The sequence below is a fragment of the Rana temporaria genome, chromosome 1 (genome assembly GCF_905171775.1).
Source record: "Rana temporaria chromosome 1, aRanTem1.1, whole genome shotgun sequence".
Taxonomy (NCBI): Eukaryota; Metazoa; Chordata; class Amphibia; order Anura; family Ranidae; genus Rana; species Rana temporaria.
The window spans coordinates 624,610,193-624,638,099 of NC_053489.1; the positions used below are offsets into that span (position 1 = coordinate 624,610,193).

Consider the following 27,907-nt stretch of genomic DNA (forward strand, 5'->3'; position numbering starts at 1 on the left):
TATACCAATAGGTATTTGTGTGTGTAAGGTGTCACCCGCATCCGTGCACCAAGTTGTAAGGGAGATGGATTCAGCTAGTAGTTGTAGTGGTAAACCATGCACAAAACATGGACACCAAGGAACAGTCCAAGCAGGTCTGTCATGCAGTTTTCTATAGCAAGGCAGCAGACAAGCACAGTTTTAATGCAGGTGGGCTTTATACAACATGTCCATAGCATAAAACAAACACAACATCTGTTCATGATGAGCAAATAAACTCAGGTCAGCTCCTGGCGACTAACAGTGTGCTCCGTAATGGATTCTCCCCCAAAAAACAGGCAGCACATGTACATTTTTATTGTTCTGTCAGCAATCAGCCTTTTCACACAGGAACAGTTTCCCACAGCAGACAACGTAAGGGAGAGAGATCACTAAGCATCAATCAGCTCACATATATAATGGCCTGTGCACAGCTGATACTAATAATGAGGTCTGGCTACCACCAAGGACGTGACCTAGGAAGGTCTTTATCCCACCCAAAGCTCTACAACGTCTCAGTGCTCCAGAACCCAGTAAAGAACTTACTAAGCATCTGAGAAAACAACAAATTTACTTTTTTCACACCAATCATCAAACCAACCAATCAACAATCAGTGAGTAGGTGACCTAAGTTGCCTGGGTTTAGAGGCTACTGAGCTGCAATTCTAACAAAAATGTATACATTGGTACCTTGTATTATTGTAGGAGAATACTCATTTGGGTTAACTGGATCAACTTGTTTAGAGAGCAATGATAATGTGAAATAACAAACAGCAACCAGTCAGATTTCAGTTTAATGTAGTCAGAAAAGAGAAAGATTAAGTTTGAGAATGAATGTTTTTTGCCTAGTGTGGTTTGAACAAAAGAATTTCAGTAAGCATATAAGGGAATGACCCTGCCTTCTAATCTCCAGATACAAGTCAGCGGAATTCTCCTGGTTCTTAACATCTTTAACATATACTTTTGTAAACAGCAGAGGACAATAGAAAAGTCACTGATAATTAATTACAGATCATCTTGTTGTCAGTCGCACAATATAAATTACTCCATGTGTGCAATTCCTTTTTTAAGAATCTTAGATGAATATGAACAAAGGCACTTAATTGATAATCAAAGATGTTTAATTACTCAATCATTTTCTCCCTAATACAGGCTGTAATTTGTTTGATGATGCAACTGCTATCTAAATAGCACAACATATTGCATTTTATAGGAATTGTTTTAAATAGTGTGTACTGATGATTTTAAAGAGACTCTGTTACTTAAAGAAAGACCTGCTTAAAGCATTAATGGCAGTATTATAGTCCAGCAGTAGCAGTATTAATAGTGGTAGTATAAAGCACAGTTACCGATAGGTGCCAATATACTGTAGATCTGCAACAGCTTGCACTGTCCCCTGTGCTCCCAAATGCCGGACCATTCTAATCGGACAGAGCTCTTGCATGTTCCTGGAAGTAATGGAGCTTGCCCTCCCCTCTTAAAGTGATGGGGCAGTAGAAGGCAGGAATACTCTGACACTAACTAACTTTGTGTGGAGAAAGTCACTTATTTATAAGTAGATAGTTACAAAAATTGTCATTATTTACAATATATAAATACTGTATATACAGTGCCGATCCTGACCTCCCTGGGGCCCGAATCAAAATGACATGACATGTCACATTAAAGTTGAGAAGCGGGGGGTGGGTGCTGCCGAAAGTGACATGTCACATTAAAGATTAAAGTTCAGAAGCGGGGGGAGGGGGTGTTGTTTTGCTGTTGGAAATTACATCTTACATTAAAGTGAGAAGCGGGGGGTGCTGACTTCTTACCTATTCTCCCATGCAGCCAGCAAATTGAGAAGCGGTGTGAGGGGCCGAAAATGACTTCTCACCAGGCGGGGCCTCTAGTAATTTGGGGGGCCCTCCGCAGCTTTGCGGGGCCCTAAGCGGCTTGCATAGTGAGCCTATAAGGCGGACCGGCCCTGAGTATATATATATATATGTATATATAGTTGTGCTCATAAGTTTGCACACCCTGGCAGAATTTATGGTTTCTTGGCCATTTTCCAGAGAATATGAATGGTAACACAAAAACTTTTCTTTCACTAATGGTTAGTGTTTGGCGGAAGCCATTTATTTATTTTATAATCAATCAACTGTGTTTACTCTTTTTAAATCATACTCACATAAGAAACTACCCAAATGACCCTGATCAAAGTTTACATACCCCTGTTCTTAATACCGTGTATTGCCTCCTTTTACATCAATGACAGCTTGAAGTCTTTTGTGGTATTTGTGGGTGAGGCTCTTTATCGTCTCCGATGGTAAAGCTGCCCATTCCTCTTTCCAAAAAGCCTCCAGTTCCTGTAAATTCTTGGGCTGTCTTGCATGAACTGCACGTCTGAGATCTCCCCAGAGTGGCTCAATGATATTGAGGTCAGGAGACTGAGATGACCACTCCAGAACCTTCACTTTATTCTGCTGTAGCCAATGACAGGCCAACTTGGACTTGTGCTTTGGATCACTGTCATGTTGAAATGTCCAAGTACGTCCCATGCTCAGCTTCCTGGCTGATAAATGCAAATTTTCCTGCATTTTTTTTTCTAACATACTGCATTCATCTTGCCAACAATTTTGACCAAATTTCCTGTGCCTCTGTAGCTCACACATCCCCAAAACATCAGCGATCCACCTCCGTACCTTTCATCATAGGCCTTGTTGACTCCTCTCCAAATGTAGCGTTTATGGTTGTGGCCAAAAAGCTCATTTATGGTCACATCACTCCAAATGACTTAGTGACAGAATTTTTGTGGCTCGTCTCTGTGCTGTTTGGCGCATTGTAAGCGGGATACTTTGTGGCATTTGCGTAGTAACAGCTTTATTCTGGCGACTCGACCATGCAGCACATTTTTCCTCAAGTGCCTATTTATTGTGTATCTTGAAACAGCCACACCACATGTTTTCAGAGAGTCCTGTATTTCACCTGAAGTTATTTGTGGGTTTTTCTTTGCATCCCGAACAATTTTCCTGGCAGTTGTGGGTGAAATATTAGTTGGTCTACCTGACCGTGGTTTGGTTTCAACAGAACCCCTCATTTTCCATTTCTTGATTAGAGTTTGAACACTGCTGATTGGCATTCTCAATTCCTTGGATATCTTTGTATATCCCTTTCCTGTTTTATACAGTTCAACTACCTTTTTTCGTAGATCCTTTGACAATTCTTTTAATTTCCCTATGACTCAGAATCCAGAAACATCAGTGCAGCACTGGATGAAAGATGCAAGGGTCTGTCAGGAGTCTAGAAACTCATTGACCTTTTATACACACCCACTAATTACAAGCAAATTGATGACAGGTGAGGATGGCTACCTTTTAATTGCCATTCAAACCCCTTTGTGTCAACAGTGTGCATGTTATCAGGCAAAAATCTCTAGGGTATGTAAACTTTTGATCAGGGCCATTTGGCTAGTTTCTGTTTTCATTATGATTTAAAAAGAGTAAACACAGTTGATTGATAATAAATGGCTTCAGTCAAACATTAACCATGAGTGAAAAAAAAGTTTTTGTGTTATCATTCATATTCCCTGAAAAATGGCCAAGAAATCATAAATTCTGCCAGGGTTTTTAAACTTATGAGCACAACTGTTTATATATATATATATATATATATATATATATATATATATATATATATATATACAGTACAGACCAAAAGTTTGGACACACCTTCTCATTCAAAGAGTTTTCTTTATTTTCATGACTATGAAAATTGTAGATTCACACTGAAGGCATCAAAACTTTGAGTAAACACATGTGGAATTATACATAACAAAAAAGTGTAAAACAACTGAAAATATATTTCATATTCTAGGTTCTTCAAAGTAGCCACCTTTTGCTTTGATTACTGCTTGGCACACTCTTGGCATTCTCTTTATGAGCTTCAAGAGGTAGTCACCTGGCACAGCACCCCATCACTCTCCTTCTTGGTCAAATAGCCCTTACACAGCCTGGAGGAGTGTTTGGGGTCATTGTCCTGTTGAAAAATAAATGATGGTCCAACTAAACGCAAACCGGATGGAATAGCATGCCGCTGCAAGGTGCTGTGGTAGCCATGCTGGTTCAGTATGCCTTCAATTTCAAATAAATCCCCAACAGTGTCACCAGCAAAGCACCCCACACCATCACACCTCCTCCTCCATGCTTCACGGTGGGAACCAGGCATGTAGAGTCCATCCGTTCACCTTTTCTGCGTCGCACAAAGACACGGGGGTTGGAACCAAAGATCTCAAGTTTGGACTCATCAGACCAAAGCACAGATTTCCACTGGTCTAATGTCCATTCCTTGTGTTCTTTAGCCCAAACAAGTCTCTTCTGCTTGTTGCCTTTCTTTAGCAGTGGTTTCCTAGCAGATATTCTACCATGAATGCCTGATTCACACAGTCTCCTCTTACCAGTTCTAGAGATGTGTCTGCTGCAAAAGGTGGCTACTTTGAAGAACCTAGAATATGAAATCTATTTTCAGTTGTTTCACACTTTTTTGTTATGTATAATTTCACATGTGTTAATTCATAGTTTTGATGCCTTCAGTGTGAATCTACAATTTTCATAGTCATGAAAATAAAGAAAACTCTTTGAATGAGACCAAACTTTTGGTCTGTACTATATATATATATATATATATATATATATACGTATGCTGTATATTTATATTTTGTGTGCATTTATAAGAAGTATTCAGACCCCCTTCACCCTTTTCAATTGTGTTACGTTGCAGCCTGATACTGCAGTTTTTTAAGTTCATTTTTTTCTCATTAATCTATACTCAGTACCCCATAGTGACAAAGTGAAAAGAAAATTAAAAATGTTAGAAATGTCTGTGAATTTATTAAAAAGAAAAACTGAAATATCACATGTACTTAAGTTTTTAGACCCTTTACTCAGTACTTTGTTAAAGCATCTTTGGCAACAATTACAGCCCTGTGTCTTTTTGGGTATGATATAATGTAATTATTCGCCAACACACCAAGGATCTTCATTTTCATCTGTTTATTGAAGAAAGATCCCATCACAAACAGTGTAGTGCAACGTTTCAGGGCCACGCACGACTCCTTCGTCCGGAATGTGATAGGTGCATACAGTCATGCAAAGTATTTAAATGAACATCCACCAATCAGAACCAGAGAACCAAGAACCCCTCCCACCCCTAGCATTATAAGACAGCATAAGTCCTGCCAAAATGCATATACAAATTGTCACATATTCATGAGCTAAATGCTGCGATTTTGGTTCAGTGTTTCTGCGGTGTCTGAGGAATCATGGCAATGAGACCGTGGTGAAGCATTTCTAGCCCATCACAAAAACTGTATATATCATAAATACATTGATCGGATGCATCTGCCAGATGATTATATTGGTACAAGCTTTGCCAACCTACTGTTGCCCTTCTATAATCTCGAAACAGTCTGCCCATTCTCCTCTGACATCAACACAGCATTTTCCTCCACACAACTGACCTTCACTGGATTTTTACTCAGCCTAGGTTCACATTGGAGGGATTTGGCATGTGACTTGACATGTCAAATCCCATGCCAAATCAACACCGATTCCCAAAAGTAGTTTCTGTACTACTTTTGGCGACTTCGGGGTGCGATTTCCATAGACATCTGTGCAGCAAGCCGCACAGATGTCTCTGATATCGCCCCCGAAGTCGGGACTGAGCTGAACTCCCACAATTTCATTTCTGCTGTCAGTGTGAACCTGGGCTTAAAGTCTCTTAAATCCCCTTTCTGATGCTCGGGTTGAACACTAGAGAGAGAGAGAGAGAAAGAGGCCTTGTGCGAATTTAGCATATTGCTATAAAAAAGGACACTGGATTCTCAAATGTGCAGTTTGAATGGTGTTAGTAGAGCAGTGGAAAATGTCAGTAGGGCAGTGAATGGTGTCAGTAAGGCAATAAATAGTGTCAGTAGGGCAATGGACGGTGTCAGTAGGGAAATGAATGGTGTCAGTAGAGCAATAGACAGTGTCAGTAGGGCAGTGAATGGTGTCAGTAGGGCAGTGAATGGTGTCAGTAGGGCAATGAATGATGTCAGTAGAGCAATGGACGGTGTCAGTAGGGAAATTAATGGTGTCAGTAGAGCAATAGACGGTGTCAGTAGGGAAATGAATGGTGTCAGTAGAGCAATAGACATGGATGAAGGACAATCGTTTGGCCCTGAACGTATCCAAAACTGAGGTACTTCTTACAGGTCCAACACAAAGTTTAAACCTGCTTGCAGAGTGGCCCGTATCAATGGGCCCGTGCCCCACTCCATCCAGCCAAGTAAGAAACCTGGGTGTCATATTTGACAATAAACTTTCATGGATTCCACAGGTGAGGAACTGTACCAAGAATGCCCTTTACTATCTTCGGATGCTGCGACGGGTAAAACATCTGCTCTCCCAAACACACAGAAATACACTAGTACAGGCCTTAGTCATCTCACGCCTTGACTTTTGCAATGTGGTATACCTTGGACTCCCTATTAAATGGCTCTCCAAGCTGCAGCTGGTGCAGAACCAGGCAGCTAGGTTGATTACGGGGACCTCAAGATGGGACCATATATCACCCGTTCTCAGACTACTTCATTGGCTCCCATGCGCAAGGAGGATCGAATTCAAGGCTTTGTGTGTTATGTTCAGGGCCTTCAAACAACATGGCCCACTGTTCATTAATAACATGGCCATACATTACCACCCCCCCAGGGCACTGAGATCGGCCGATCAGGACTTTGCTGTCATCCCTCTAGTAAGGTTGATTTCGTTCGGTGGCCGATCCTTCAGAGCCAGAGCCGCCTCGCTTTGGAACCTTCTCCCGTTGCCTTTGAGGAAGTCCACTGTTCTTATTACCTTCAGAAAGGCTCTGAAAACCTTCCTCTTTGGGGCAAGTTGATTATGACCACGTCTATTAAACTGACCTGGCCCCTCCTCCCCTCACCCTATGTCCCCCTCACTCCAAACCCCCTTGCTACCGTTTGTTTTTATTGTTGATATTTTATATGGTTTCTCTTTCTTTTATGTACACGAGCCATCAGTTCGTCTACGAAGTCTTTTTTCTTTTTTCTCTTGGATTGCTTTTTGGTCCAGAATAGACCAGCGGACCTCCTTCCAGCGCTTAGACACACCCTTCAGGGTGTATGTGGCGCTGTAAAGAAATATTAAAATCAATCAATCAATCAATCAATAGACAGTGTCAGTAGGGCAGTGAATGGTGTCAGTAGGGCAATGAATGATGCCAGTAGAGCAATGGACGGTGTCAGTAGGGAAATTAATGGTGACAGTAGAGCAGTAGACGATGTCAGTAGGGCAGTGAATGGTGTCAGTAGAGCAATGAATGATGTCAGTAGAGCAATGGATGGTGTCAGTAGGGAAATTAATGGTGTCAGTAGAGCAGTAGACGATGTCAGTAGGGCAGTGAATGGTGTCAGTAGGGCAATGAATGGTGTCAGTAGAGCAATGAATGGTGTCAGTAGAGCAATGAATGGTGTCAGTAGGGCAGTGATTGGTGTCAGTAGGTCAGTGAATGGTGTCAGTAGGTCAGTGATTGGTTGTAAGTAGGGCAGTGGTTGGTGTCAGTAGGGCAGTGGACGGTGTGAGTAGTTTTTATTTTATCATTTTTTTATAATTTTTTTTACAGTATTATTGGTTTATTATTTATTACAATATTATTATTATTTTTTTTGTAGGAGCTCCGGTGGAGGGGCTTTGGTGAAATCTGATGTCTCACTTTTAAGACAGAGAAAGGGATTGCAGACGGAGACTCTCCAGTCTCTTTCTCTGCAACCTCATCTGCACCGAACAGAGAATGAATGGGAAGTGCTCGGTGCAGATCGCTTTCCTGTTCATTCACAAACCGAAGCATAGCAAACACAGTTTACTATGCTTCAGTTATGAATGAACACAGTGAGTGATGTCCCTGTGTGCCTACAGCAGCTGTCAGGAGATGAGGGGGCAAAGTAGGACATGGGGTGGGGGGGGTCTGAGCAGTATCGGGGGGGGGGAATCATCACATACAAGTAATTAATTGTTTATAAGATTGTGATTGTGAATCTCATCACAGTCATCACTGCTACACCTAAATGGGAAGCACAATTCCAACGCATTTGCATTTTATCTTTATTTTAGGGTGCTACAGCCCTGCATCCGGGAGCTTTAACCATATCTCATCTGCAAGGTAAGCAAATAATGTCATCCAGCATGTATTGAATGTTTATTTTTTTTGCAGATTCATTTCCATTAAATTTGAACTCCAGACAAACAATCAAATACACAGCTGAAATACAAATGCATGAGTTATTTACCATACTTGCTAATGGAGTTTAAATATCTGCAGCCCTTTTTTATAAAACTAGAAACCCCCACAAGACTGCAAAGCGCAAGATGGGCCCCATTTACACACCTGTGCATTTTAGGTGTGGTGTGTTAAAAAAAATCCACCCTGCTGCATCTTTTATGCACTTTCATACCTAGTATTGGTTAGAGGGGAGAGGGACAAGAACACACTTCTTATTGCTCTCTGTGTCCTCATTAACCTCCCTGGCGGTATGATTATTTCAGAAAAAAGGTGCTGAAAGCGGTACCATTATTTGCAAGGAAATTTGGCGTTTTATACTGTAGGCCTATTGGGCCAGATTCACAACCAGCGGGCGCAACGTAACTTAAACGATTTAAGTTACACCGCCGCAAATTTTTCAAGTTAGTGCCCGATCCACAAAACACTTACCTGGAAATTTGCGGCGGTGTATCCTAAATCCCTCCGGCACAAGGCGGGCCAATTCAAATGGGGCGAGTCCCATTTAAATTAGGCGCGCTCCCGCCCCGGACGTACTGCGCATGCTCCCGATGTAAATTTCCTGACGTGCTTTGTGCGAAGTTACGATGCGCCAACGTTTTGTGAATCGCGACGGGTAAAAAAGACTTGCGCCGGGAAAAAATTTTTTTAAAAAAAAATTTGAAAGCGACGCGGGAAAGACGGGTATACTTTTACATGGTGTACTAAGTTTACACTTTGTAAAAGCAGCCCTATCTTTGCGACGGCAAACTAACACTTGCGGCGACCAAACGACGGAAAAAAAATTGTGGATCGCTGTAACTGCTAATTTGCATACCCGACGCTGGTTTACGACGCGAAATCCCCCCAGCGGCGGCCACGGTACTGCATCCTAAGATCCGACAGTGTAAAACTATTACACCTGTCGGATCTTAGGGATATCTATGCGTAACTGATTCTATGAATCAGTCGCATAGATAGAAACAGGGATACGACGGCGTATCAGCAGATACGCCGTCGTATCCCTTTTGTGAATCTGGCCCGTAATTCTTAGGAATAACTCACTTAAATTTTTTTATGACGAATTTCCCCACAAATCGCTATCGCACAATTCTGCAAGTGATTATAATTCATTATCGCTGTTTTTTAGCTGCCATTTTTGACATAAAGGGACACTTTTGGACAATATACAGTTTGCAGGGAGAAAGAACAGTTTTTATTATATAAAAGAACATGTAGGACACTGGGCAGACCACTAGGGACAAGGGGGTGTGTATTTTTTACATACAGTACTGTAATCTATAAGATTACAGTACTGTATGTATTGTGTTTGTTTACCTTTTTGAATTTGGCGCCGTTCTCCGCCCCCCTTGCGTCATAACGTCGCAGGAAACGGAGATCGGCGGCACAGTAGGACACTGTGTGAATCGAGCAAGGTCCCGCTCGCTCACACAGCGCGTTGGCATCGCTGGATCCAGGGACAAGGTTAGTAAACAATGCCTGTGGATTCAGTGAGGCGAGCCCGAGTCTGACTCGGGGTTACCGATCCTAGCAAAAAATCTCACCCCGAGTCAGACTCGGGAATACCGCCAGGCTGGTTAAAGAGAAAGTAAACTTAGTCTGCAGACATTTACCTATAGGTAAGCCTATAATAAGGCTTACCTATAGGTAGTGTAAATACCTCCTAAACATGTGCCGTTTAGGAGATATTTACATTAGTTTTAGTCGTTATTTAAACTACGACTAAAACTAAAACAATTCAGATGACTAACATACGACTAAAACTAGCATGGCAGTTTAGCCATAAGACTAAAATACGACTGAAACTAAAATGGCATTTTAGTCAAAAAACTAAAACTAGATTGAAAATTGACATCAAAAGTAATGGTCTAGAAAAAACAATGGGCCGGATTCAGGTAGGAAATACGACGGCGTATCTCCAGATACGCCGTCGTATCTCTGAGTTGTGGCGTCGTATCTATGCGCCTGATTCATAGAATCAGTTACGCATAGATTTCCCTAAGATCCGACTGGCGTAAGTGTCTTACATCGTCGTATCTTAGGCTGCATATTTACGCTGGCCACTAGGTGGCGCTTCCGTCGATTTACGCGAGGAATATGCTAATTAGGTACGCCGATTCACAAACGTACGTACGCCCGGAGCTATTTTTTACGTCGTTTACGGTAGGCTTTTCCGGCGTAAGGTTGCTCCTGCTCTTATGAGGCGTATGCAATGTTAAGTATGGATGTCGTTCCCGTGTCGAATTTTGAAATTTTAACGTTGTTTGCATAAGTCGTTCGCGAATAGAGCTGTACGTAAGTTACATTCACGTCTAAAGCATTGGCGATTTGCGGCGGAATTTCGAGCATGCGCACTGGGATTCGCGAACGCGGGGTCACCATTAATTTAAATAAAACACGCCCACATCATCCCCATTTGAATTAGGCGGGCTTGCGGGCTGAATACGGAACTTGCGCCCTAATTTACGGCGGCGTAACGTATCTGAGATTTGCTTATCTTTCTGAATCCAGCCCTATGTTTTTTTCAACCTGATTATTGTTAAGCCTGCCTTGCCTACACACGATTGTGAAAAAAAAAAATGCTCGAGCAAAGTGCGGTGACGTACTACACGTACAACGGCACTATAAAGCGGAAGTTCCATTTGGATGGCTCCACCCTTGGGGCTGCTTTTGCTGATTTCGTGTTAGTAAAAGTTTGTTGAGAGACGGTTCGCGCTTTTCAGTCTTTTACAGCCTGATGAATGTGCTATCTCTATTCCGAACGCTAGTTTTACCAGAACGAGCACTCCCATCTCATAACTTGCTTCTGAGCATGTGCGTTATTTTCAAGTCGTTAAAGCTTACACACGACCATTTTTTACAACGTTAAAAACGATAGAGCATGTTCTAAATTTTTAATGCCCATTTTTAACGTCGCGAAAAATGCTCTGGAGCCCACACACGATCATTTTTAATGACATTAAAAAAAATGTAATTTTTCACATCGCGAAAAACAGTCGTGTGTACGCGGCATAACACTACTGCTGGCCATTTCTAAATCGGCAACACAATTTCATCCAGAGCCTATAATAATAGCACATTAAAGTTTAAACATGTATTGCAATGTTGCACTGCCACATAAGAATAATTAAGGGACATCTACAAAGCTGCTGAAAGAGAAAAAAATAAAAAGGCTTTTCTTATATTTTTTTTTAATATTTAATGCTGGTAATATATTCAGGTAATATGTGCAATGGCATTACAACCAATAGAGTTGACAGTTTTATTTTTGTATAAAGTTGCACTTCTGTCAAAAAGCAATATATTTGCTTGTGTATGAAATTTGGTTTTATTTATAAAGATGTTATACCTGTATATATATCCCAATGGCTAAATCTGTGTCTGTAGTGCATGTTCAATCCTTAATACCATAAATAATAATGTTATGAGATTTTTACTCTTGAGAAATGTTTAAATAATGCATTACAATTTAACTAAACCCATTCAATTTTAGTTGACTAAAATGTATGAGATTTTAGTTGTCTAAAATGTACTGGAGATTTTAGTCGACTAAAATATGACAAAAGCAAATGGCATTTTAGTCAAAAGACTATGACTAAAACTAAATCGAAATTTAAAGACAAAATTAACACTGTTACACAGAATCGTGGCTGATTAAGGTGGAAATTAACCTTCTGGCATTAAGAAACACTTTAAAAATTTAAAAAGAAAGAAAACTGTAGTCAATTGCAACTGTTTTTGCAAATCAAGCAGAGAAAAATAAATATGGAATCACTCAATTCTGAGGAAAATATTATGGAATCACGGTGTACTTTGTAGTTCTAAAACAAACATCTGCATCAGATTGCATCAGTGCTTTCACACCCTAAAGAAAATGGTTCATGACAAGGCTCCATCCTGCAAAGCTGATCTGACAACTGCAATAAGAGAAAGTTGGAGCCGGATTGATGAAGAATACTGGGCCAGATTCACAGAAAAAGTACGCCGGCGTATCTGCTGATACTCCGGCGTACTTTCAAATTTGTAATTCACAAACAAAGATACGACGGCTTTTGGCTAAGACCTGACAGGCGTATGGCTTCATACGCCTTCGGATCTTAGGATGCAATACTTCGGCGACCGCTGGGTGGAGTTTGCGTCGTTTTCCTTGTTGGGTATGCAAATTAGCTGTTTACGGCGATCCACAAAGGTACGTGCATTCGTCGCATTCTCTTACGTCGTCGCTAGTCGGTTTTTCCCATCGCAAACTTACGCCTGCTATTTCATGGCTTAGATTTAGACCAGCCATGTTAAAGTATGGCCGTCGTTCCCGCGTCGAATTTAAAAAAAAAATTTCCGTGTAAGACGTCCGGGAATACGAAAGGACATAACGCACGTCGCCGTTCAAAAAAACAAGTCGGGGCGCCGTAATTTCGCGCAAAGCACGGCGGGAAATTTCCTAATGGAGCATGCGCAGAACGTTCGGCGCGGAAACGCGCCTAATTTAAATGGTACAATCCCCATTTGAATAAGGCGGGCTTGCGCCGGACGGCTTTACGCTACGCCGCCGCAAGTGCTTTGTGAATCAAGCACTTACGATGAAAACTTGCGACGGAGTAACGTAAAGGGGATATGTTACGCCGCCGTAATTGTTCGTGAATCTGGCCCCCTGTTTTTTGATACTTAAATCCCTGCCTCAGAGAATTCAAGCTGTTATAAAAGCCAGAGGTAGTGCAACAAAGTACCAGTAGTGTTTTTTTTCATCCCAAATAATTTTTCCTCTGCTTGATCTGAAAAAACAGTTGCAATTGATTACAGTTTTCTTTCACTTTTTTTTAAGTGGCATGTCTGTGATTTAGTTTTCCAAGAGTGGTGATTCCACACGTTTTGCCAGTGGTTGTATGTTCTGTTGGTTACATTTATGGATTATCCCATAATACAGGACATGATAATACGTGACCAAGTTATACTATTCTATCTTCCCTTGTCTTAATTTTTCTTATTTTATTTCTTATTATTTATTTTATGAAGTTTCCAGCAGTTCCTCTTATGTTACTACTACTGCTTCTACTGCTGCTACTGTTGGCTGCTTCTGCTAATTCCCAATGTTATTACTAGCATTAATAGTGGTATTAGTATAATCATCATCTGAAAGGGTCAGGAATGACATATTCTTTCCCGCTCTTTCTTTACCTTTTTCCATATCTAGAAAGTGATTTATAAATCTATATGTACTAATCCATATTAATAATAGGCTTTTCAGCCCTGCTGTTCCTAAAATATCATAATATATGAGCATTAACAAACACATTTATAAGAAGTATGGATTATGCAGGTGCTCCTTGGTATCAACCATATCTATCATCACATTAGTTTCCACCATAACCAGTAATGCTTGAGGCTTAATTCTTATCTTGCAGTCAACATTAGCCCTCTTTCTCAGCCAAATTAGCTAGAGTTTTGAATAGACTTTGTCAATCGCTGCTATTTTTAGTATAATATAATTATATGTTTATTTCTGTTTGTATTTTATGTCCTGGTTGCAGCTTCTTCCTCTGCATCAACATCAACAGGAGCCTCTAAACCACACAAAATCCCTCCTATGTTAGTTCTTTCTGGTAAGTATAGTGAGAACTTGAATTCCTTCCTACCTCCTTTTTAAGATCGTAACTTATCATGTTCCTTTGGGTACCATATTTCCATTTTTTAATTAAGCTGTAAAAAATGTAAAAAGATAATTGTTGATTAATTGCTGTAAAAAAGTAATTATTTTGAACCATGGATTTTTTTTTTTACCCCCAAAAAAATTACGAACGTCATACTTAACTGCTCTGTGAAGTGTTTTTTCACAGAGCAGCCCCGATCCTCTTCTTCTTGGGTCCCCCTCCAGCACTCCTGCTAAGTGCCCCCACAGCAAACAACATGCACCGAAGCAAGCTCGCTCCTGAGCCGCTTCTCTGAGTGTCCATTCAAACAGAGCTTCGGCTCAGCCCAGTCCCCTCTCTCTCCTCATTGACTTACTGGCTGTGGTTGAAAGCAGTGGGAGGCAATGGCTCCCATTGCTGTCTCAGCCAATAAGGATGGATAGTCCCTGGAGAGCCGAGCTCTCGTGCATATTGCTGGATCGCAATATGGATCAGGTAAGTATTAAAGGGACTGTTGCACAGAGAATGTTTTTTACCTTCATGCATAGAATTTTTTTTTTTAAATAATGCCTAGTACACACGATCAGTTTTCCTGACAGGAAAAGTGCGATGTGAGGTTTTTGTCAGGAAAACCGACCGTGTGTATTCTCCATCACACTTTTTTTGTCAGTTTTCCTGCCAAGAAAAGATTGAGAGCAGGATCTCAATTTTCATGACAGGAAAAATTCCTATCGCGAAACACGTTTATCTGTATGCAATTACGACGCGCAAAAAAAACGTGCATGCTCAGAATCAAGCAGAAGAGCCAAACTGCCTATTGAACTTCATTGATCTCGGCTCGTCGTACGTGTTTTACATCACCGCGTTCTTGATGTTCGGAATTTCAGCCAAGATTTGAGTGACCGTGTGTATGCAAGACAATTCTGAGCCGTTTTCCTGCTGGAAAAAAAAAACATGTTTTTCCTGTCGGAAAAACTGATCGTGTGTACAGGGCATAAGTGTTACTGTAGATAAAAAGTTCACATTTTATTCTAATTTATTTCATTTTTTAATGACAGTACAATTACATTTCTATAAACAAGCATGGCAAAGTTTTTTACAAATTAAATATACCGTATTTATCGGCGTATAACACGCGCCGACTGATAACACGCACCGAATTTAAGAGGGGAAGTTTCAGGAAAAAGATATGTTTTTTTTTTTTTTTTTTAAATAAACCACTTTGAAGCAAATTAAAGGTCAGTGCCCATGAATGTCCATCTGCAGCCTGATCAATGCCCATCTGCAGCCTGCTCAATGTCCCCAATGCAGCCTGATCAATGTCCCCAATGCAGTCTGATCAATGTCCCCAATGCATCCTGATCAATGTCCCCAATGCATCCTGATCAGGGCCGCCATCAGGGGGGTACAGGCAGTACACCTGTAAGGGCCCCCGGAGGTCCCCAGGGGCCCACAGATCCCCAGGGCCCCGGATGACAACCCCCCTTTTTTTTTTATAAACATTTTTTTTTTTTATTTCTTTTATATATATACAGTACAGACCAAAGGTTTGGACACACCTTCTCATTCAAAGAGTTTTCTTTATTTTCATGACTATGAAAATTGTAGATTCACACTGAAGGCATCAAAACTATGAATTAACACATGTGGAATTATACATAACAAAAAAGTGTGAAACAACTGAAAATAGATTTCATATTCTAGGTTCTTCAAAGTAGCCACCTTTTGCTTTGATTAGTACTTGTGTCAGTACTTTATACCTGCCACAGTTAACCCCAACACCACACATTGAAAGAGTCTCTTAAAAGTCGGATTATTTATCTAGTCAAGAGGGAGTTATAGTACATGGTTCTGGTAAATTATTCTAGGTGTACCTGTATTTAGAGTTCCTTTTTTTTCATTGCCCAGAAAAGGCTATATCATATTGGTACTGGTAATTTATTTTATCTTCAAATCATTTTAACAAACTTGGATAAAACAACAAATACGTTCTGTTGTAGTCAGGGTAGGTGGAAGCAAAAAAATCTAGGCAAGCAAGTTTAAGAACTGGGACATATTCAGAACTGTAGCATTTGACGTCTACTCCACACATGTAAGATGTTGACCATAGGCGTTCTTCAAAGGTAGCTGGTAGGTATGTTATCCAGATTTACAACCAATATTTTCTAATTTTAAGACACAATAAAAAAAAGACTTTTGTTTTATGACAGATTACATATTTAAATGGTATCACGAGGGCCTAACCTGATTTATATCTTGTTTAGGCACAGACAACGGTGATATATTTACGTCAATATATTTTTTTTCAGCAGCCTGTGCTGCAATGTTTCTCTTGGCTAACATTCACAGATCTGAGCTGCAATAAAATGCCATGAGCATGAATTAATCAGAATATATCTGCTTCATCTGGTCAGCAGGGGCAGCAGGTTATCCAGCCGAGCCACTGGTTTCTGACCGACCTCGCAGTGAGACAGCAACATATGTAAATATCCCTATCAGCCCTACATCAAAGAAACAGCTCCATTACATGGCATTAGAACTTCAAGATCCTAGTACAGGAATACGAGGTAACATCCATTGCTCTCATCCAAGGAGATCTTTCACTCATCACCATGACAATGACTGATTGTTAACCTACTTCATCATTAGTGTCTTAAAGAAGCATGGGGAAGACTAACATTCTACTTGTTTATTTAGCTCCAGCCCACTGTGCTGTAGCTCATGCCTTCTGTGCAGTTGGCAGTGACTTGTTCTGTGGACACATTGCAAAGCCTTACAAAGCCTTTCACACCCACCCAGCAAGAAGCCACACAGTAAAGTGTTCCCAACCAGCATATGTTTGAAGATGGAATTTATTTACAGAAGGTGCACTATTCTCCAGGCCCATAGGGTCAGGGGTCCAAATGTAAATATTGTCCCAGCCAATACAGAATTCTTCAAGCCACAACCCTGCTTTTTTTTCCATCCCCCCCCCCCTCATAAGGGTCTGATAGATAGACTTGTAAGTAAAGTTTTTTTTTTTTTTTAATAAAGTGGGCAGGTGTTAGCCCCCTGTCAAGTTTATATTGCTGCTTGTGCCCCTGCTATGTAGATTCAGCCTTTTTTTGGCCTGGTGACCATTGTAATGAGTAATGGAAAATCCAAAATCTGTGGTCACCAGAGCAAAAGCAAGGGAAAATCCTCCAATCCAGATACCTGTTCCTTTAACATCTTTTTCCCTCATTTCCTGCACAACACAGCACAGGCAGCAAAAAAACCTGATAGGGGTCTTAAAGTACAACTATAGGCAACTTTTTTTCCTTTTGGAGTAAAGGAGGGATATAACCCCTGTAAGGTTTATTTTTGTCCTCTTTGTCCCAAAGGGAAGACTTACATTCACTTCCTGTCCCATACCAAAAACAGGAAGTTAGAGGATATCCCTACAAATTAAGGGAATGTCTTGATCTCTTGGGGACCCCCAGGTCACCAGAACTAGTGTTTGCATTGGAAAATCCCCCCTCTATTACTTTTCTGTAGACTACCAAAAATTTGGGATTTTCCTTTAGTTTCACTTTCAATGATAATGGTAAACAGGAGAAATAGAAAGGGGCACATCTCCCTAATGGGGGCACAGACAGCAATAAAAATTGACAGGTATTCTAATCCATCTCTCCTCTATCTAAAACTAAGACAAGTTTTGCCTTTAGTTGTACTTTACCCCTTTCTCATTCTATTCAAAAATAAAAAGGCTTTGACCTAAGATACACTTCAATAATATTTCCTTCACAAAGATAAAAAAATCAATGTAATTTTTTTTTTTTTTTTTAGTGGAAAGTAGAAACTGCACATGCTGCTTTTCTTTTTTATAGGGATTAGAAATGCTGTTCAATTTTATTAAACAGAATAAGAATTTCAATCGTTCAGATGTGGAGATTCTAGATACATTTTCCTTCAGTGTCTTAGTTACAACTCACCAGTCAGAATGCAAAAAGTATTAGTTCATATTACCACTAGTTCTAAAAACTTTTGAATAAAAGTAGTTAAAGATGTTAAAATAGCTAGTAGTACATAGTCACATACAACAGGGATTGTTTGTAAATCTGAAGACATCTCACTTCACATCTGAGTGGCTTTATCAATTCCAATGAATGTTGGACACATTGCTCAACATTTAAAGCCACATGGCCAACTCAGGTCACCAATCACCATGGTGTCATGAAATGTGTAAAGGCAGATGCTGATTTTCAAGACATGGCTGGATGTGAAAAAAGTTGAGAAAATACCATGTCCACAGTGTTTGCACTTCGAGTTATACTGTATATACTGTATGTTTTATGCTAGATACTGTATCTGTCAAGACACATTTTTTACATTGTGGTGGTTAAATTAAGCAGAGTATTTTGTACAAGTATAAATGGGATATGAGTAGTGGAACAATTTCAAGACTGCAAAACAAATACAATTCAATGTAACTAACTACACAGACACGGCAAAAAAAATAAAATGTAACTAACTACTAATAATGAGACGATTGCCCAGATATAGCATTATTATTTTTTAGGGATTAGAAATGCTGTTCAATTTTATTAAACAGAATAAGAATTTCAATCGTTCAGATGTGGAGATTCTAGATACATTTTCCTTCAGTGCCCTTTAGCTCTTATTTACAACTCATTAGTCAGAATGCAAAAAGTATTAGTTCATATTACTACTAGTTCTAAAAACTTTTGAACAAAAGTCAAGATGTTAAAACAGCTAGAAGTACATAGTCACATACAACAGGGCTTGTTTGTAATGCTGAAGACTGCTCACTTCACATCTGAGTGGCTTTATCAATTCCAATGAATGTTGGACACATTGCTCAACATTTAAAGCCACAACGCCAGCTCAGGCCAAGAATATGTTGTTCAGCTTTGCTGAAAAGTAAAGTATTGCCTCCCCTTTATCACCATTGCCGAACGAGACGTACAACTCCAGTTAATTAAATATGTTACACATTTTTCACAGATACAGGTAAAATTTACAACTCTGTTTGTTAATGGTAACTCAAAGGTGACTTCTAATTTTGTTTAGTGTTCCTTTAAAAAAGTCCTGCACTGGAGTAATGAAAGCCAGTAAAATAGACAGACCGTGTAGATGGAGAGGTATTTGTTAATCAAATGGTTTGTTATAGTGACCTTGACTTTGGAAGACAGCAGTAAAGTCAGCAGAGATTATGAGCTCTATTTAAAGTCAATTACATGTAGAATAACTGAGCTCATTAAAATAAGATTTACAGGCATACATATTCATAAACCATTCTTTTAACTCAATATATATGCATAATTTGCCACTATATGAACTTGTTTTAACCATTCTATTGACCTCTGACATTATATACTGGCACCAGCTTCTGAATTAGACACAGAGCTAGAATTTTCAATATGTTATGATTAGAACAATTAAATCCCTAATAATATAAGTAATTTTATTCAAAAACGTTATTTAACAAACACAACATATGAAACATTCTTAAAGGGATTGAAAACCCTCGTGTTTTTTCACCTTAAGGCTCCATGCACACTGATGTGTGGAAATTATACTGCGCAGGTCTCAATCGTGCATGTTAAAAACATAATGGTAATGTCGAAACAATACCAATTATTAGAAAATTAGTGATGCTGCTGCTGCAAAATATGTCAGATATAAACATAAGAATCAAATAAAGTAAAAATTAGCTGCGCTGCATATAAATATTAATCAATAAAACAATATTGATACTGAAATAAACTCGTAAGGGGTATAAGTGCGGACCCGATAGATCCAGGCCATTTAGAGCCTGTACAGTTCCCTGACCAGAGAGCTACCTCTCCAATGAGGATCGTATTTGTCGATCCCCAAGAAGAGAGTACCCACTGGGTCCTGATTGTGATGTTGGTCATAATGATTGGACACTGAATGTTGAGGGAAACCAGATTTGATGTTGGCAATGTGTTCACCCAACCTAACTTGCATTGATCTTTTGGTCCTGCCTATATATTGAAGTCCACATGGATATTGCAAGGAATAGACAATGCTAGTTGAACTACAGGTAATAAAAGGCTCGATCTTATGTTCCCTAGAGGTACTAGTTGAGAAAAACGATAAGGTCTTTTTCGATTTGCTCTTATTGATCGTGCACACCTGGCATCTACGGCATTGATGATAACCTGTGATGCCTCATTGGAAAAAGGACACCTTCTTAGTGGGAGGGTCCACCACATTGGGTGCTATTTTATCTCTTAGGGAAGGTATGCCTCTAAAGATTACCTGTGGATTGGTGGGTAAAAATGTTTTGATAATCCTATCGTTACCCAACAAGTGCCAATGTTTTTTGATCAGTTTTTTATAGTACTGCATAGAGTATGTTGTAATAAATGGTACCATTGGTCTATCATGACTAGGCTTAGAGGTGGAGTCTAACAGTTGTGATCTGTTTATATCCGCCACTTCCTTAAAAGTGGTTTCAAGCATTCCAGGGTCATAACCTTTCTCCAGCAATCAATGTTTTAGAATGCCTGCTTGCATTTCATAATCTTCCAAAGAGGAACAATTCCTTCGCTTTCTTATGAATTGGCTCTTTGGGACAGATTTAAGCCAATTGTCATGGTGGCAGCTTCCTACAGGAAAGAATGAATTCCGGTCTGTTTTTTTAAAATATGTCTTAGTTATAAAAGCATCTTTCTCTTTCCTGATGGTAAGGTCAGGGAAATTAATTGATTCCTGACTTGCTTCATGCGAAAGGCGGATCCCCCTATCATTATTATTGAGGAGAGATATGAAATCTTCTAGTTGGGGTTTAGTGCCAGTCCATAGGAGAAGGACGTCGTCAATGTACCTGGCCCACATTGTAATATGGGAGCTCTGGTCACTGTAGACGACGTCTTTCTCCCATTTGGCCATAAATAATTATGGCCCGACGCATACTCTAGAAGCTCCAACAGGTAATCTATCTGTGATTGTGGTAGATCCGAGAGAAGGTCAAGATAATTTTTAACAGCCAAAATCCCCAAACCATGTGGGATGATCGTATATAATGAATTAACATCCGCTGTTACCATCCACGTATTGGCCTCTGGTTTGATTTCTGACAGCATGTTGATGACTTGTTTGGTGTCCTTCAAGTAAGATGGCATTCTTTGGACAAGAGGTTGGAGGAAATGGTCTATGTATTTGCCCACCCTGGACGTGATTGAGTCGATGCCGCTCACTATCGGACATCCGGGGGGGCATGTAAGGCTTTTATGAATCTTTGGGAGACAATATAACACCGGGACCCTCGGTGCCCTGGGGACCAGGAACAATTGTTCCTTTTCATTGAGGATTCCCTGATCAGAGCCTCTCTTGACTAATGTCTCCAAGGTATTTTTATACTGTATGACAGGATTCCCCAACAGAGGTGTGTATGTCTCCTGGTCTTCCACTATTTTCTTAGTTTCATTGATGTACATAGTTCGATCCATGACCACTATCCCCCCCCCTTATCAGCCGGTCTTATAACCAAGTCCTTGTTGGCGCACAAGGAGTCAAGTGCCTTTTCTAAATTTTGGTCCATTTTGTGATTCGAGATTTTGATCCAAATCTCCAAATCTCTTAACACTACGTCCCTAAATACTCTCAACGAAGGAGCCAACATTCCAGGGGGATTCTATGTTAAGGCGTTAGCTAACCCTGAGTGCTGAAGGGTATATTGAACTGTAGTTCTATCAGAATTAGACAAACCGGCAAAATAACGTTTGATGCTTACCCTGCGTACATATTGATGTATATCCATGTATGTTTGGAACTTATTACGTTTCTTTGGTGGGGCGAATTTAAGTCCTTTGTTTAGCAAAATCAATTCCGGTTGGGTCAGAGTATGAGAGCTGAGGTTGTAAATACCATCACCACTCACATTCTCGATTTCTTTAGACTTTGTTCTCCACCCCCTCTGCTCCCTCTTTGCCTTCTACTGGCCTTTTTACCCCTTGACTGGGTTTGGGAAAACCCCAATGTTCTCCCGGATTGTTCTCATATTGGCCAGGAGGGAAGTCTCTTGAAGGACCTGCCTTGTATAATTCTTGGATTTGACTGCCCCGTTCATAGTCCTCAAATCCATAATTTCTCGGTCCATCCCTATCTCTTAAGGGGAAAGAACGGTTCCTCGTGTCCGTTTAACTATCATATTCATAGTCATCCCTTTCAGAGTAATGCCGAGTGTTATAATGGGATCTCTGTTCAGGAAATGAACCATAGTGTTTGCCCTCATCACTTGGTCTTCCTGGGCCTCTCTCCCTTCTTGGGGAGTCTTTATAATGTTGATATTGGCCCTGATTATAGGGGCCATGGTTGCGATCTGGGTTTCCTCCATGCTTCCCCTGTGAAGTTTTATTCCTCCCAGGATTTCTTGCTTGTTGGTAATTGTTGGAATGGCCTGATGTCCTATTGGGTGATTGGTGAGATACCCCTTTTCCCTTTTTACCCAATTTGTTACCATGTTGGTTTTTCTTAGGGGTCTTTCCTTGTTCGTTTCTAGCCCAATATTGCTGTTGAGGAGTCGCAGACTCAACAGGGACCTTATCTCCCTGTACTATCGCTTCCATTTTGGAGTTTGCTTCAGATTGTTGTTCTGTCGCTATTTTTTTCTGCCACTCAAAAACTAGACTAGCTTGATAATCCCCAAAATCTCTGTTATATTTTTTTCTTTTCGTTATTTTTTGTTCTTTTTCTTCTTTATCTAAAATGTTCAAAAGGTTAGAAGATCTATCTTTATATTCCTCACTTTCTTTATGAGGTGATAAAGTTTCTTTCAGTGCTTTAATTTCACTGTCTAACTTTCCTAATTTGCTGTTTTTCCTAGTTACCAGAAATCGTAGAAAGTTGACACCGGCTTCATTGAAGTACCGGAACCACTCTTGTAGCTCAAGGTCACCTTTCTGTGGGCTAACCTGCCATCTTAGGCTCCTAGGAACCATGTTTAATTTAATGTATGTATCTAGAAATGCCACATCCCATTGAGTATGGATTTCTGCGATGGTGAGATTCTTAAGTCTGATGAAGAGTCCACTTAAATCCCCATCCTTATACATCTGAAACACTCCTTCGGTATTAACTACCTTAGAAGCCCTATACTCAAACACATCTATATCTCTCTGATTTGTATGGTAGATAACTGATTTGTGAGATAAATCAAGTGTGTTTATTATTGTATGTGATGAACAATACTCTGTGAAAAGAGTGTGACCGCTGCTGTATACAGATATCTAAATAAACGTGCAAAATGTGTGGAAATTATACTGCGTAGGTCTCAATCGTGCATGTTAAAATTAATAAAGTGTCGAAACAATACCAATTATTAGAAAATGATTGATGCTGCTGCTGCAAAATATGTCAGATATAAACATAAGAATCAAAAAAAGTAAAAATTTGCTGCGCTGCATATTAATATTAATCAATAAAACAATATTGATACTGAAATAAACTCGTGCACACAGAATCACCTGTGAAAATGAGTGACATAAATAAATATTAAGTCAATGTAATGAGGCAATAGTCCATAAGAATCCAAAATCCCATGTGATTCTATACAAATTAATCGGAGAAAAAAGAAGTGCCAAACAAGTCCAAGAGAAAACGTGTCTGATGACAGGACAGATGAAAGCCTCCACCTCTTATCTCCTATCTCCTTACCGACTCCAGTTGATCCCTGTGAAAGAGATTGCATGTAAGTATGGCTCAGCAGCCCTGCTTTAAAAGCGCCTGGAGAGTCCTAGAGCTTTTAAGCTTAGGATTCTTATGGACTATTGCCTCATCACATTGACTTAATATTTATTTATGTCACTCATTTTCACAGGTGATTCTGTGTGCACAGGTTTATTTCAGTATCAATATTGTTTTATTGATTAATATTTATATGCAGCGCAGCTAATTTTTACTTTATTTGATTCTTATGTTTATATCTGACATATTTTGCAGCAGCAGCATCACTCATTTTCTAATAATTGGTATTGTTTCGACACTTTATTAATTTTACCATGCATGATTGAGACCTGCGCAGTATAATTTCCACACATTTGCACGTTTATTTAGATATCTGTATACAGCAGCGGCCACAATCTTTTCACAGAGAGTATTGTTCATCACATACAATATTTAAACACACTTGATTTATCTCACAAATCAGTTATCTACCATACAAATCAGAGAGATATGGATGTGTTTGAGTACAGGGCTTCTAAGGTAGTTAATACCGAAGGAGTGTTTCAGATGTATAAAGATGGGGGTTTAAGTGGACTCTTCATCAGACTTCATCAGACTTAAGAATCTCATCATCGCAGAAATCCATACTCAATGGGATGTGGCATTTCTAGATACTTACATTGAATTAAACATGGTTCCTAGGAGCCTAAGATGGCAGGTTAGAGATTTTGGGGATTATCAAGCTAGTCTAGTTTTTGAGTGGCAGAAAAAACTAGCGACAGAACAACAATCTGAAGCAAACTCCAAAATGGAAGCGATAGTACAGGGAGATGAGGTCCCTGTTGAGTCTGCGACTCCTCAACAGCAATCTTGGGCTAGAAACGAACAAGGAAAGACCCCTAAGAAAAACCAACATGGTAACAAATTGGGTAAAAAGGGAAAAAGGGTATCTCACCAATCACCCAATAGGGCATCAGGCCATTCCAACAATTACCAAAAAGCAAGAAATCCTGGGAGGAATAAAACTTCACAGGGGAAGCATGGAGGAAACCCAGATCACAACAATGGCCCCTATAATCAGGGCCAATATCAACATTATAAAGACTCCCCAAGAAGGGAGAGAGGCTCCGGAAGACCAAGTGATGAGGGCAAACACTATGGTTCATTTCCTGAACAGAGATCCCATTATGACACTCGGCATTACTCTGAAAGGGATGACTATGAATATGATAGTGAAACGGACACAAGGAACCGTTCTTTCCCCTTAAGAGATAGGGATGGACCGAGAAATTATGGATTTGAGGACTATGAACGGGGCAGTCAAATCCAAGAATTATACAAGGCAGGTCCTTCAAGAGACTTCCCTCCTGGCCAATATGAGAACAATCCGGGAGAACATTGGGGTTTTCCCAAACCCAGTCAAGGTGTAAAAAGGCCAGTAGAAGGCAAAGAGTGTAACGTTACTGGCGTTGTATTGAACAGGACGAGCGCAGCCTTACCTAATCCTGTTAGCTGCGCTCGTCTCCCTGACTCTGGCGTGTCACTTCCTGTGCGCCGCGGCTTGCGTTCCACGCTGGAACGCGGAAGCGCGCCCCCAGCGAGACTCCTCGTTTCCCGCGCTGTGCGGGCTATTTAAACGCGCAGCAATGACGGCAGGGGGTTCCGCTATTTTGTTGGACCCCTGCCGTCACCTAGGACCCGCTCCTCAAAGCCCTGTGGACCTGCTATCAGGAGACACTCTCTTCATCCCTCCAGCACCAGGATCAGCGCTCCCTGCAGCCCTCTGCCCACAGTCTGTCCATCCAGGACTGGGATCAGCTCACCCTTCAGCCATCAGCTTCTCAGGCTTCCCATCTGTACCAGCACTCTGCAGACCTGAATGTAGCCATCTCTGTTTCTACCAGCAGTACCGCAAGTATCTCTACACAAATTGTTAAGATCTCCAGCCTATGCTGAACTGTGCTTGTCTATCAATTGCATATCTCAATATCTAAGTCCTGCCTGAATATACTTGTGCATGGTCTCAGCTTGTGATATATATATACATATATGTGTTGGCTCTATCTGCACTGCTTTCAGTAAGAAACATTAAGTAATACTGCTACCAAAAACCTTATACCTACTTATTCATAGACTGTGTCTTTAACCGTTACTGCATTATAAAGGCTTATGAGTTACTAAGCTTTCTTGATTATGCTGGTGCTCTATCTGAGGTTGTGATGATATAAACCATTAACTCTTAACCATACTATAGAGTGACTTTTGGTTTACACTGAGAAACCTCCGCAGTTGAGATCCAATTAATCAATATATAAAAATAACAAGACAGGATCGTCACATAATAGCGGAACCTTTAACATTATGGATCCAGCGGAGCTAACAAACCATTTAGTGGGCTTGTCACAACGTGTGGATACACTTACTGCTAATTTGACTGATCTCCGTTTAGAAAATGAGGCCCTCAGGGATCAGAATTTTGCTCAAGCCAGGGAGCGACCAGAACCTAAGGTCTGCCCCCCAGAATGCTTTTCTGGTGACAGGAAAAATTTTCGTCAATTTATCAGTTCATGTCGGTTAATGTTTGATTTACGTCCACGGACTTATTACTCTGACAGAGTCAGAATTTTGACTTTAATTTCATACCTTAAAGGAGAACCCAGAGTCTGGGCAGATGCCTATGTTGAAGAGCACGGCGATCTACTAGGCGCCCTCAATACCTTCATAGATGAGATGTCTTTACTCTATGAGGACCCTAACAAACAGCTTACAGCTGAAAATACCATCAGAAATTTGAGACAGGAAAAGAGACAAGTGGAGGACTATATTTCAGAGTTCAAATGCTGGTGTCGTGAAACCTTATGGACAGATATAGCTCTCAGGAATCAGTTTCGCATTGGGTTATCCGAATCCGTCAAGGATGAGCTCGCACGTGTTGAAATTCCAGCATCCCTGGAAGATCTCATGCATCTCTCCCTCTCAATTGATAGACGCATCAGAGAAAGAAAGGCTGAACGAGCTAACTACTACCAACCAGCACCAATCAGGAGGTCTAGATCACCTCCCAAAGAGATTCCTATGGAAGTTAGTACAGTTAGGGGCCCACTGACCCCAGCTGAGAGACAGAGACGCAGAAGCAACAATCTATGTCTCTACTGTTCCGCCCCTGACCACATGGTCTCTGCCTGCCCCATTCTAAGGAGTAAAACTGAAGGTAACAACTTAAATATTAGTAGTTTAAACTTGACAAAACCCAAAACTCGTCAAAATATTAACCAATACATCTTTCTCACCCTTACTTTACAGTGGGACCAAGATAGGACCACCATTGACGCGATGGTCGACACTGGTGCTTGTGGCAATTTTATTGATTTGAGTTTTGTTAATTTAAATAAAATTCCTTCTGAGTTAAAGCAAAACCCCTCGTCTGTCACTTTCATTGACGGATCCGAATCCTCCTTTGGTCCAGTACTGTCTCAAACCGCCCCATTATTAGTTACATGTGATAATGTACATATGGAGAATCTTGTATTTGACATCATCCCATCCCCCTTATTCCCGGTCGTTCTAGGGTTACCATGGTTGCACATCCATCAACCAACCTTTCATTGGTCCAAAACTTCACTTTGTTTAGATTCTCCTTACTGCAAACATACTTGCTATCCCTCACATAACTCTCTTGTAAATAATGTAAACTTCAATGGTGTTCCATCTTATTTAATGGACTTCTTGGACGTTTTCAGCAAAACCAAAGCTGAGACCCTTCCACCTAATAGAATTTATGATTGTCCTATTGATCTAATCCCAGAGGCTACCATTCCCACTGCGAGAATTGACCCATTATCACAGCCTGAACTGGGTTATCTTAAGGAATACCTGGATGACAACCTTAGAAAGGGTTTCATTAGACCCTCTACCTCTCCAGCTAGTGCTGCCATGTTCTTTGTAAAAAAAAAAGACGGATCTCTCAGACCTGTAATCGATTATCGTTCATTGAATAACATCACGATAAAAAATCGTTACCCATTGCCACTAATTCCAGAACTAATAGAAAGGCTGCAAACTTCTAAAATTTTCACAAAGCTAGATCTCAGGGGTGCTTACAATTTGATCAGAATTCGTCCAGGCGACGAGTGGAAAACTGCCTTTAAAACTCGTTACGGTTTATTTGAGTGCTTAGTGATGCCATTTGGTTTATCAAATGCACCTGCAACCTTCCAACGTTTTATTAATGACATTTTTCGTGATTTACTAGACGTTTGTGTCGTGATCTATCTGGACGA

At 40.3% G+C, this 27,907-nt stretch overlaps 1 protein-coding gene across 4 annotated transcripts in view; it reads left to right on the forward strand.

The window, feature by feature from the left end:
* DOK7 (docking protein 7) overlaps positions 1 to 27,907 on the forward strand; it is a 215,926-nt gene that overhangs the window by 170,682 nt on the left and 17,337 nt on the right. For 3 of the 4 annotated variants that reach the window (XM_040335349.1, XM_040335352.1, XM_040335348.1), the window contains 3 exons: positions 8,163 to 8,211; positions 13,854 to 13,925; positions 16,367 to 16,519. In XM_040335349.1, the coding sequence (XP_040191283.1) occupies positions 8,163 to 8,211; positions 13,854 to 13,925; positions 16,367 to 16,519 (274 nt within the window). The remainder of the gene's footprint in view (positions 1 to 8,162; positions 8,212 to 13,853; positions 13,926 to 16,366; positions 16,520 to 27,907) is intronic. The other variant, XM_040335350.1, reaches the window with a different exon arrangement.